The following is a 13,006-nucleotide window of genomic DNA, read 5'->3' as shown; positions in this document are numbered from 1 at the left end:
AAATTCCCCCTTGTCTTCTTCGCTTCAGCATCCATCTGGCTTGCAAATTTTAGAAGTTATGGAGGTGTTACCAGGGAAATGGACCAATAAGTTTTCAATTAAAAATCTTTTAGTAATATTTTTAATATTTTTCAATATTATTAATGTTGCTATTAGGATTGAAAACTTTACAAAATCAATGGGAAAGTCCCCGTAGCTGGCTGTATACCATAGTTAAAAAAACCATACAGAAGTAAAAACTTCTTTTGTATATTGGTATAAAAAGTTTTATTAAAAAACATAAAAGTCCTCCAAAAGGATTTGCAAAACGTTTTCAATCTGAATCAGATCATCCTCAGTGCGTTCTGCTTCGTAAAAGAAACTAGCAACTTTTTGAAAAAGGTTACATCGATATTTATGGTTTACATAATAATTAAGTGGTATTTGTAGCGACTCCAAGTCATCAGGGAACCATGTTGCCCTTTGAGCACTCCTAACACATTTCATCTTGTAACATCGACTTGGAGTCGCTACAAATACCACTTAATTATTATGTAAACCATAAATATCGATGTAACCTTTTTCAAAAAGTTGCTAGTTTCTTTTACGAAGCAGAACGCACTGAGGATGATCTGATTCAGATTGAAAACGTTCTGCAAATCCTTTTGGAGGACTTTTATGTTTTTTAATAAAACTTTTTATACCAATATACAAAAGAAGTTTTTACTTCTGTATGGTTTTTTTGAAAACTTTACCTTTCTGTTGGCAGATGACGCTAGTCACCTACCCCATACACGTCATTTGCAATGTGGGGATAAGCTTTCATGGTTTGGTCACTTCGAGCAGAGAGCAGCAGGTCAGCAGGCCTCCGATTATGACTAATAAGAGTCGAAAATGGTCGATTCAGAGTGCTGGACTGCGCTCCCTGTTCTAAGTGAAAAATAGGACGGTTTTGCCTTCGCATTGCAACTGAATAAAAATGGAATTTTTATTTTATTCTTAAGATTAAGGTTTTATAAAATTATTTGTTACGTACTATACCTATAGACATAGACTATTCTCTTTAGGTTAATCTTGTGTCATTTGTTATGTGTGAAATCATCTAGTGTCAACAACGGAAGAGGATACAAAGAAGTAAAAATACTCGGTTACGTAGACGATGGAATATTGAAAGACCAAAATATCGATAGTCTGCAAAGACTAGTCAGGAGATTTAATATAAGAAAGTCTACAACAATAAAGCAATAGTAATCAGCAAATAACCAATTTGACGTATTGAAATTGGTTGCATCAGTATTGAACTAGATGGAAATAAAATACCTTGAAATTACACTGTCCAGCTATGAAGACCTGGACAAAGAGGTGAGGGATCAAGTACAAAAAGCAAATAGACTGGCAGAATGCTTTAATCTTTAATATATAAGGCCATATTAACACTGAGATGAACTTAAAAATTTATAAAGCCAGTGGAAGACCCATAATGCCATATGCATGAGAAACAAGACCTGACAAAGCCACAACACAAAGAGTACCTGGAAACGCTTAGAGATCGAAATAGAACTGAAGATATTAGAAGAAAATTTAACGTAAAGGATATAAATAAATGGAAACTAAATAGAAAAAGAAATGAAATAACTATATAAGCAGAATGGTGGAGACCCATGTGGTCAAAACAGCAAGAGATAAATCACCAATCGGCAAAAGAAGTATTGGACGCGCAAAAGATGGAGTGAAATACGTCCAGAGGTATTAATCCGCCAATGAACAAGCAGAATTGTTTATAAAGAGGAAGAAGAAGAACTTAGTGATACAGTTTTGAATTTCAATGTATGAACGCAAGCTGCCAACTTACCGTACAAAAACCTCTAGGGCATTCGTTACAGCAAAAAAGTTTTCCACCTTGACCGCACCACCTGCAGAATTTTTCTTGGCCATCTTCATCCAGCTCAAAGTCGCCCACTGTATAAAAGTCGAAGCATTCTTTGCAAATTAAGACGCTTAAAAGCGGATGGACGTAAACATTTTTGATATTATTTAAAGCACTTCCAAGATGGCAGTTGCAGGAAGTGCAGTGGAGTTTGGTAGCTTGGATAGGGATACTGTCTAAAAGTTTTATCAGATTATCGTACTGGTACTAGGTATAACTAATAAAAAATCATCAATCATTTATTAGAAGGTATTTAGTCGTTATATTATACTGGAAAAATTTCACACTGATATTTGGAGTAATAAAGATTTTGTGAAAATGCTAAAACAGATCGAATTTTATTCCAAATAGGAGGATCTGTTTTAACAATACAGATATCTGTCATTTGTCAACCGTCTTTCTTTAAATTCCGTAACTGTAAATAGGGAATATACCATGTGCGCACATCATTAGAGTGGCACATTGATTACTTTTCTGGTAAGGGTCAATGTTTCTGCTCCCTACGTTAGAGCTAGGTGTACATAATGACCAAAGACCTTCCTTTTCAAGCACATGGAAAGAGTTGATCTAATGGTTACCCTCAGTTTTCCTTAAGTTGTCCATAATAGTCCTATTCTGTTTAACTGTGGGGTTCGATTTTCTCTTCGCAATGTAATATCGTGGTCGAGATATTTATAGGTAATACACACTCGTTAAATTTGCGTGCCATTAGTTGAGATGTTTTTGACCATACAAGGTTAGTCATGTATTGTGTTTTGAAAAAGTTAATTTTAAGGCCAACTCGTGTACTAAAAGGTCTTGAAGAAGTTGGCAGGCATGATCTACCCGGTGTGAAATATGGAGTAAGTCGTCTGCAAAAATGTTCTATACCACATCAAAAGCCACAATAAAATGAAATTTTGTAAAACATTTGTTTTTGGATGGTTAGTAGCGTATAACAACGTAGTTAATCCAATAGGATTTTTTATTACAAAAATTAATATTATATCCATATTTTTTGAAAATGGAAAGAGACTGCAGGTTTATGAAAATCGATGGACACCAGTTTGAGCTTTCTAATTAGTTTATTATGTATTATTAATGAGTAAACTATTTATGGATTATATATTATATTAATTTAGTTCATTTTAATTTCATTATATTGGATAAAATTTCCCGTTGTTGTTCCAAAATTCGTTTTAATGTAGTTTTTGATGTCATGAAAAAAAAACGACACAGGAGCGGTCTTTTAGGGGTTTGATACTCAAACTAATACTTTTTCAGAAAAATGGAAATTAATACACAAAGAAAAATATGGTTCTCTGAATACTCCATCGAAGTGCCCCTCTAATGGTGTAATGCATGAAATGTTTCCTACTTAAATTGAAGGTGTATTATACCTATATTTCCTACTAACATTTAAGGTGTATATTTCCTGTTTCTTCTGGAAGAAGTTCTTCTTTTTCCTAGTTTATAAATAAGTATAACGTCATCAGTTCAATCTAAAAGGAGGTAAAGCAGGAAGCTTACAAAAATAGAGAAAACATCGAAGAAAAATCTTACAAAATGTGTAGCTGTCGATTAATAAAAATCATCATCATTCTCTTTGCCTTATCCCTATGTGGGGTCGGCTTCCCTAATTGCATTTCTCCACACAATTCTATCTTGGGTCATATCAATGTTAATCCCCTTTACCAACATGTCCTGCCTTATCGTCTCCCACCAGGTCTTCTTTGGTCTTCCTCTCCTACTCCTTCCAGGAATCTGCACTTCAGCTATTCTTCGTATTGGGTGATTAACGTCTCGACGTTGAACATGACCAAACCATCTTAACCTATGCTCTCTCATTTTGGCATCAATTGGTGCCACACCTAGACTTCCCCTAATATACTCATTTCTAATTTTATCCTTCTTTGTCACTCCACTCATCCATCTAAGCATTCTCATTTCCACCACATGCATTCGTTGTTCCTCTTTCTTTTTCACTGCCCAACATTCAGTTCTGTATATCATAGCCGGTCTTATGGCTGTTTTATAGAATTTTCCCTTCAGCTTCATTGGAATTTTTCTATCACACAACACACCACTCTCTTCTTTCCACTTCATCCATCCAGCCCTAATTCTACTGCATGCATCTCCCTCTATTTCCCCATTACTCTCTAATACCGATCCCAGGTACTTAAAACTATTGCTTTTTACAATCATTTCACCATCCAAAGGTACCATTTTATTTGTAGTAACTCCATCTTTAAATGAACATTCCAAATACTCTGTTTTTGTCCTACTAAGTTTTAAACCTTTTCCTCCAGAGCTTGCCTCCACTGTTCCAGTTTTTGTTAAGTCTCTTTCACTATTTCCTACTAACACGACATCATCAGCATACATTAAGCACCATGGAATGTTACCCTGTAGTTTCGCTGTTATCTGGTCCAAAACTAATAAGAATAAATACGGACTAAGCATGCCTTGCTGCAATCCTACTTCATGGTGTGGCTAAGCAGTTTTATAGCCCTGTAGTTTGCACATTGTTGTACATCTCCCTTGTTTTTGTAAACAGGTACTAGTATACTGCTTCTTCATTCGTCTGGCATTTGCCCAACTTCCATAATTCTATTTTCTATTAACTAGACCTGCTAGCCACCTTGTTCCTGTCTCTCCCAATGCTCTCCATACTTCCCCAGGTATGCTCTCCATACTTCTCTCCATGCTTCCTGTCGATGGATAAAAGTAAAGTTTAAAAAGCTCAACTTGGAACCATGGACTAGAATGTTCGATGTTTTTTAAACAGCGTAAAGAAAATAATAGAAGTGTATAAATATCTGTGATGTGGGAGAGAGAAGATATCTTTGATAAATACACTCACGGACAAAAATATTGCATATTTTGAAATTAACGTTTGAAATAAAAATTTTTGTGCTGCCCCCAGTGTCATAGAAATAGGATTTCTTTTCCGAATACGATGTTTTACTGTATCATATAAATGGTATAACCGGATTTAAATTTAATATGGGCTATATGATGTAACAAGGTAAGTATTCAGTATTCTACCGACATGAAGACCTGCGTCATGGTGCATTAACACCAATTTGTTATCCAATATATCATATCTCGCAAATGGCAGAACATGATCTTCTAAAATGTTTTTAATGTACCTGTCAGCTGTCATTCACCCAATCACCTCCATAAGTTCGGTCTCTCCTTTCCAAGAACTACCACTCCATAGCACTATGCCGCCACCACCAAAACTAACACTCTGTATGAGGTTACATCTGGCATACCGTTCACCATATGGATGCAGGGGTTACAAAACTTCATCTAGAGAAGAGTTTGAGAAAAGTATGTCAGTTGTAACCTCATACAAAGCGTTAGTTTTGGTGGTGGCGGCATAGTGCTACATACAAAGCGGTTTTGCTTTGAAAGGACATACCGAACACGTGGAGGTGATTAGGCGAATGCCGATTGATATGTACATTGAAAACATTTTAGAAGATCATGTTTTGCCATTTGAAAGTCATATTGGATATCATAGCACACCCCCACCTAGCAATGCAACAGGGATATTGAAGGTCAACGCACGTTTGCTAGGTTGCGCCCTTCCACGGGATGGCACTGCTAGTCTCGTCTCTGCAGGTTTCTGCACGTCGTTCGTTCAGCTCGTTCTGTCACTTTCTATGTCAGTTTTCATTTCCTTGAGAAAAATCCGACGCCATATTTATGTGTTTTATTTTTTCATAAATAGCGTTTAAATAGTGCAAAATAATGCATCCAACAACAAAAAGTGTAAAGTGAATTACAGCAGTTGCGTTTTATTCCAAATGTATACAATTTTGGTGTGGTTTAAACTGATGAATAAATATAATAATATTGTGTAAATATACAGTGAGCACGTAAAGGTTGGAATAAATTAATTTTCTCGAGAATGGACAATTTTGAAAAAAAATCTCGAAACAGGTCCATTTTGATTTTTAAATTGCGACTTTTTGACATATGTGTCATACTAGTGACGTCACCCACCTGAGCGTGATGACGTCATATATAATTTTTTTAAATGAGAATAGGGGTCGTGTGATTGCTTATTTGAAAGGTAATTTAATTCTCTATTCAGTAATATAAACATTAACATAATTATTTATACAGGGTGTCAAAAAAAAATTTTTTTAATTAAATTTATTGACATAAAAAGAAGAATGTGCGTAATTTATTTAACTCAAAATACATTTTACTGCTATTATAAAACAGGAAATAATGTTAATTTAACAAATAATTATCGTTTTTTGCTTAAATTCAATATTAAAGCCGCCACTCACCTTCCTCTTGACAGTTTGAACATTTAATTTAAGGGAAAAGCAATGATTATTTTTTAAATAAACATTTTTTTCTGTTTTCTAAGAACAGTAAAATGTATTTTGGACTAAATAAATTACATGCATTCTTCTTTTCATGTCAATAAATTTAATTTAAAAAAATGTTATTAGACACCCTGTATAAATATTTATGTAAATGTTTATATTACTGAATAGAGAATTAAATTACCTTTCAAATGAGCTATCACACGACCCCTATTCCTATTAAAAAAAGTCATCGATGACGTCATCGCGTCCAGATGGGTGACGTCACTAGTATGATATATATGCCAAAAAGTCGTAATTTAAAAATAAAAATTGACCTCTTTCGGGATTTTTTTCCAAAATCGTCCATTCTCGAGAAAATGAATTTATTCCAACCTTTACGTGCTCACTGCTCAGTGTATGTATGTATATGTAATACGGTAGTTGTGTTTTAAGTTTTTACATTGATAATTGATAACAAACATATTTTATGGACATACATATAAACATTTTTATAAATAAAGATTGTATTCTATATTTTATTCTTTAATTTTTTAACCACTTTGGCATTTTAATGTATTGGAAAATAAATATAACCTCAAAATAACACAAGAAAATCCAAATAGTATACGAATTATAAACGTTGATTGATAAATACATACAGGTATATTTTTTTATCAATCAACGATATAAATATTATCGTATAGGATAAGGATTTTGTTTCTTTTTGTTATTTTAAGGTTATATTGATTATTTTTTTTTCACCTGTCAAATTCTGACGTTTTTGCTTTTTCAGCCAATCACCACGCGTCGTTCTAGCCAATCATTGAGTGTAATACTGATAAAACAGCCTCTTCCTTGATAAAACAGTCTCTTCCCTGATAAAACTTAAGGTACCCTAAATTTCACAAAATACGTACATACCTGCGTTTACTAACTTAATTTATGAACAGCCCTGGTACATAGATATTTTAAAAACACTAACCACGATATACTCAGATTTTCTACAGTTTTTATTTTCAAAATAAATATTTCTAAACTTTTCATAAACGTCAAACAGAACCGATGTAAACCGTACACAGAACACAGAACTAATTCTTCTATTTTGTTGCCGATTTCAACAAACCAGTGTTATCACATAAAAGGATTCGAATATTTACAACGTAATATTTTGGAACAATAGTTACTTTTAAAATACACATTATATTAGTAGAATTAGTAAAATAGTTCTATAATTACATTCTCCTATTTTATTATTACAAAAACACGGGTGAATAATAATTAAATAAAATGCATTCACCTGGGGGTTAGGCAAAACCAATTACACCACTGCACTGTGGTGAACTCACCCAGCGTAGCTGGGTAAGACCACGAAGCAAGTATGCCCGTATTTACTAATAATTATTGGTTCACAAAATAATCTTTTCAAATACCACTCGTCCTCTAAATTTTGCTTGATAAATTTTTTCGTTTTCATACTTAAACTTCTTTATTTAGGGTAAAATCACTCAAACAAACCGAAATGGATAAAATCACTCGTCCTTCGGACTCGTGATTTTATCATTCGGTTTGTTTTCGTAATTTTACCAAATAAAGAAGTTTTCGTGAAAACAAAAAAATTTATCGATAAAATTTAGAGGACTCGTGTTATTACCTTTGATTAAATATAGGATAATTTTCCTTTACATTAACCCATTTAGCGCCAAAGGTGCGAAAACGCACCATTTTTTTGTAGAATTTTTTTTTGGCAATTCGTTAATTTTTTTTTAAATCTTTGTATTTTTTAAGGAACCAGAAGATATAAGTGTAACTAAATTTAATTTTGTTTAATTTCCAAACTCATGCTTTCATCACAAAAATATTTTCTAAATGTCCGACATTTTCAATCCTTCGACGCAACTTTATTTTCACTGTAGTAATTTTATCGGCATAACACTTTTGTGGTCAAATAAATTAAAACATTATTTTTTTAACCTATTTGTACACCAATTGTTATAAAAATACAAAAAAAATAATTTCTGAGTCATCAAATCTCGTGTTGGAAAATAATGGGTCGATAACGAACCATTGGCGGAAGTCGACATATAATCCTGTCTGATCAGGAATAAGTTCAAGGTGATGCACAGGCAGTAATTTGTTGGGATATTTCTTTATTATGTGTAAAAACACGTATCCACTATGCTTTCACTCCGAGCTCCTGCAACTGCTCCACATAGTGGACACGTTTGGCGCTCCCGGGCTGTGCAATTTTGCGCACTCTGCCTCGGCGCTCCAATCTGGGGCGGTTTATATGTAAGGGAGCGCATACCGTATCGATTGGAGCAGTTGCAGGGAGCGCGGAGCGCAAGAAGTTCGTAAACATAGTGGATGGTTGGCGCTCTCGGACGATGCAACAGTGTGCGCTCCGCCTCAACGGTCCAATAGGTGGCGGTTTATATGTAGAGGAGCGCATGCATGTAGATGGGAGCAGTTGCAGGGAGCGCGGAGCGCAAGTGGTTTGTAAACATAGTGAATGGTAGGCACTCCCGGACCGTGCAACAGTGCGCGCTCCGTCTCTCGTCGTTCCAATTGGTGTCGGTTTATATGTAGAGGAACGCATACCGTATCGATTGGAGCAGTTGCAGGGAGCGCGGAGTGCAAGAGGTTCGTGAACATAGTGGATGGTTGGCGCTCCCGGACCGTGCAACAGTGCGCCAAAGACCGTGCGGCAGTGCCTCGGTGGTCCAATATTACGAACATAGTGGATACGTACCTTTAGAAAGACGGGTATTCTGGTATTCAGTTTTGTTATAATCTAGGGTGGGGGAGGGGGGCTCCATAAGGGAGGATGTGTAGTGTTGTAGACAGTAGACAATATGTCGATTCGTCGAATTTATGCAACTGGCACAGTGCAAGATACAGGATTGGAAAGTGTAAACTTCAAATATCTAAAATAATTTCTAAAAAGGATAGAGGGCCGTTCGACTTCATTTTTGACAAAGAAGGTGTAGGCAATGTTCTAACCATATTATTTTTGTTTATGAAAACTTCCAGGTCCATTTACACTCTAAATGTTTTGAGACTTTTCACAACAAATAAAATTGTGTATTTCAATTTTTATACCTCATTTCCGCCAAAGGTTCGAAAACGAACCATTTTGTTGTTGTGACACCTGCCATTATCAAAGTGTAAAAAAATTTTTTTACGAATGTTTAAGTTTATTTTACTCTAGTTAATCAAATATATTACATATTATTGCAATATTTCTTTGCTTGGCGGTTAATGGGTTAAAATGAGTTCTCAATCCCAGTTAATTTTACAGGTCTTTTGAATTCACCGCCATATGGCATATAGTTACGCTCCCTACCACTGGCTGATGCGACAATCGTCGTTTCGCTCGTTAACACGGAACTTGCATTGCTAAGTGGGAGTGTGCTGTGTTGGATATGACGTATTGGTGCTAATGCACGTCTTCATGCCATTAGCATAGTGAATACTTACCTTGACGAGATTCAATTTAAAAATTATACTCTCCAGCATATAGCCCAGATCAGATTTAAATCCGATTACAGCATTTATATGATACTTTAACACATCGCATTCGAAAAAGAAATCCTATGTCTATGATACAGGGCTACTAAAGATAGCAGCACAAAAAATTTCATTCCACATGCATCTATGCAATATTTTTGTCCGTGAGTATACATAAGAATTTTCATCACCGATAGGATGGTTTCGTCATCGTCACACAGCCAAGTTTGTCCACTGTCGGACATAGGCCTCCTCAACATGTCTCCACCCTTCTCTGTCTTGCGAAGCTGCAATCCAGTCTGTCGCTGTTCTTTTAATGTCGTCGGTCCATCTGGTCGGTGGTCTTCCACGACTTCGCTTGTCTGACCTTGACCGCCACTCTAAAATCTTCTTTATCCATCTGTTGTCTCTCTGTCTTGCGACGTGTCCTGACCATTTTCATTTCAACTGATGTTGAAGAGGATATTTTCTTCTTTTGCCCTTTAATTCGTCCAATTTTCAACATAGGCTTCCACCAGTTTCCTCTATCTATCTTTTTAATGTCGTCTGCCCATCTCATCTGGGGTCGTCCACTTGCTCTCTTTCCTCTCCATGGTCTCCATTGTTGTATCGTGCTATTCCACCTATTGTCTGTTTGCCTAGCGTTATGACCTGCGAAGCTCCATTTTAGCCTGGCTATATATGTTGGCCTGCGTCTTTGACTTTTTTTTTATTTCTTACCCAGTTGTTTTGCTTTTTGTCTGTTAATATTACTCCTAACATTGATCTCTCCATGGCTCTTTGTGTCTTCATTATTTTATCCATGTTTGCCTTGGTCAAGGTCCATGTTTGGCATGCGTATGTGAGAATTGGGAGTATGCACAGAGTGTTTGACAGAAGAGGATGGTTTAGCAACCATTAATAAATTATTTATATTTAATTACAAATTGCATAAAAATGGTTATCAGTGTATTGTCATCAACCTAGTTAACACAAGGCTAGCACAAAGCGATAAATAAAGAGAGAACTCAGTTTTAAAAACCGTGTATAAAATTCCCACTCTCACGAAATCAACAAGTAACATGCCATTTAACTCCAATAAGTAACGTGGTAAATTCAGAATCAATAACATACTGGGGTGACACCACTAGTTACGTTAGTTAAAAATAATTATGACAATGGCTTATCATATTAACATTTTGTGTCATTGTATATTTAGAAGATTCAACTTACATGGTGCTCTATTATATCTCTTTAGTCTTAGAGATTCTTCTTCATCAGTCAGTTGGAAGTGTGCTAAAACCATAATAGAAATAATGAAAAGATTTTAGCTGCAAAAAATATGAATAACGGAAATATACCTTTGATACCAATTATATTATAATCTAAGGGATCAGCGTCCATGTAGTTTTCTACGTGTTCATCTAAAAAAAACAAAACTTTGATATACCCTTACCAGGTATCTTAGAGAATAGAGAATCATTAATATTCAGCTCAGTGGGGTGCTATTGTTGGAGATATAAAATTACATAAATAAGAGACCATTTCATAAAACATGTATATCCCTTGTTTATGGAATTTCACACCTCCAACAATAGCACCCCGCTAAGCTGAACATAAATGAATCGCTTAGGCAGCTGATACTCCTTTACTATACAGGGTGTAACAAAAATACAGTCATAAATTAAATCATATTGTACGATCAAAAATAGTTCGATTGAACCTAACTTACCTTAGTACAAATGTGCACATAAAAAAGTTACAGCCCTTTGAAGTTACAAAATAAAAATCGATTTTTTCCAATATATCGAAAACTGTTAGAGAGTTTTTTATTGAAAATGGACATGTGGCATTCTTAGGACAGGAACATCTTAAAAATAAATTATAGTGAAATTTGTGCACCCCATAAAAATTTTATGGGGGTTTTGTTCCCTTAAATCCCCCGAAACTTTTGTATACGTTCCAATTAAATTATTATTGTGGTACCATTAGTTAGACAAAATGTTTTTAAAACTTTTTTGCCTGTTATTACTTTTTCGATTAGCCACTGTTTATCGAGATATTTTGAATATCTGTCGAATCCACCACATATTTTTTGTATATGGTTTATGATTATAGAGACTTATTAATAATCTGAAAATTTATTTATGATCATTTACATTTTTAGGAATACTTTGAAACATATTAAAAAAGAAGTCACATCTCGCTAAAAGGCGTTTATCAAAAAAATACTAACAGGCAAAAAAGTTTTAACAACACTGAATGTAACTAGTGGTACCGCAATAATAGTTTAATTGGAACGTACACAAACATTGGACAGGTTTAAAGGAACAAAACCCCCATAAAATCTGTATGTAAACATATTAAAAAAGAAGCCGTATCTAGGTAAAAAATGGCTTATCGAAAAATTACTAAGTGGCAAAAAAGTTTTAAAATTATTGTGTTTAACTAATGGTACCACAATAATAATTTAATTGGAACTCACACAAAAGTTTGGGGGAAGGGGGGGTTAAGTCAACAAAACCCCATTACTCTGTTATTTTTTTTAGATGTTTCTGTCATAAGAATGTCAAATGTCCATTTTCAATCAAAAATGGGCTGTAACAATAAAAAAAAACTTCAAAGGGCTGTAACTTTCTTTATGTGCACATTTGTATTAAGGTAAGTTTGGTTCAATCGAACTATTTTTGGTCCCAGAATATGTGATTCAATTTATGACCTGCATTTTTGTTACACCCTGTATATTATTCAAATAAGTCTGGTAAAAGATGTTAACTAAGTAAGCATAAATAATCGTATCTCAGTGATTGAATGTTATAATATTATTAATTTTACTAATTACAAATATATGCTTTACATCGAGTAATAACGCAATAAGTAATCATTTTAGATCTGAAAATAAACGCAGTAGTATAAAAGGTGACTTTGTTTTAAAAATATACAATTTTTGTTGAAAATAATCCAGTTTTCATTTAAAATTATGCTTATTTTAAATTTAAAATAAACTTAATTTTAAGTTCATTAGTTAATTGTAATAACGTCCAAATTAATTAAGTTAATCGTTAATTAATTTAAACAGATTAAAGTTTAAAATTAATTTATTTGACGTTTCGGTTTCTACTTCGGAAATAGTTCGTTTTCGAAAAGTGGAAATCGAAAAGACTAATTAACTTAATTTTAAATTAAAATTGTGGCTTATTAAAAAAAAAGGTAAACTATGTACATTAAGATGCCACAAGAAAATAGCTTCAGAAAATATTTGTTTTAAAATATACAATAGAATTTTTCATACCCAATTTTCAAA

General features: G+C 34.2%; 2 protein-coding genes across 3 annotated transcripts in view; one reads left to right on the top strand and one right to left on the bottom strand.

Annotated features, from left to right (window-relative positions):
* Window positions 1-13,006, bottom strand: part of LOC114329904 (uncharacterized) — a 140,553-nt gene that overhangs the window by 27,341 nt on the left and 100,206 nt on the right. For both annotated transcript variants that reach the window (XM_050645279.1, XM_050645278.1), the window contains exons 5-7: window positions 11,064-11,126; window positions 10,936-10,998; window positions 1,832-2,082 (exon numbers count right to left, since the gene is read on the bottom strand). In XM_050645279.1, coding sequence (XP_050501236.1) covers window positions 1,832-2,082; window positions 10,936-10,998; window positions 11,064-11,126 — 377 coding nt within the window. The remainder of the gene's footprint in view (window positions 1-1,831; window positions 2,083-10,935; window positions 10,999-11,063; window positions 11,127-13,006) is intronic.
* Window positions 1-13,006, top strand: part of LOC114329905 (uncharacterized) — a 787,321-nt gene that overhangs the window by 695,420 nt on the left and 78,895 nt on the right. The gene's annotated exons all lie outside the window — the stretch shown is intronic.

Source organism: Diabrotica virgifera, chromosome 3 (assembly GCF_917563875.1).
Source record: "Diabrotica virgifera virgifera chromosome 3, PGI_DIABVI_V3a".
NCBI lineage: Eukaryota > Metazoa > Arthropoda > Insecta > Coleoptera > Chrysomelidae > Diabrotica > Diabrotica virgifera.
The sequence above is the reverse complement of the archived record's forward strand: the minus strand, read 5'-3'. Positions and strand labels throughout refer to the sequence as shown.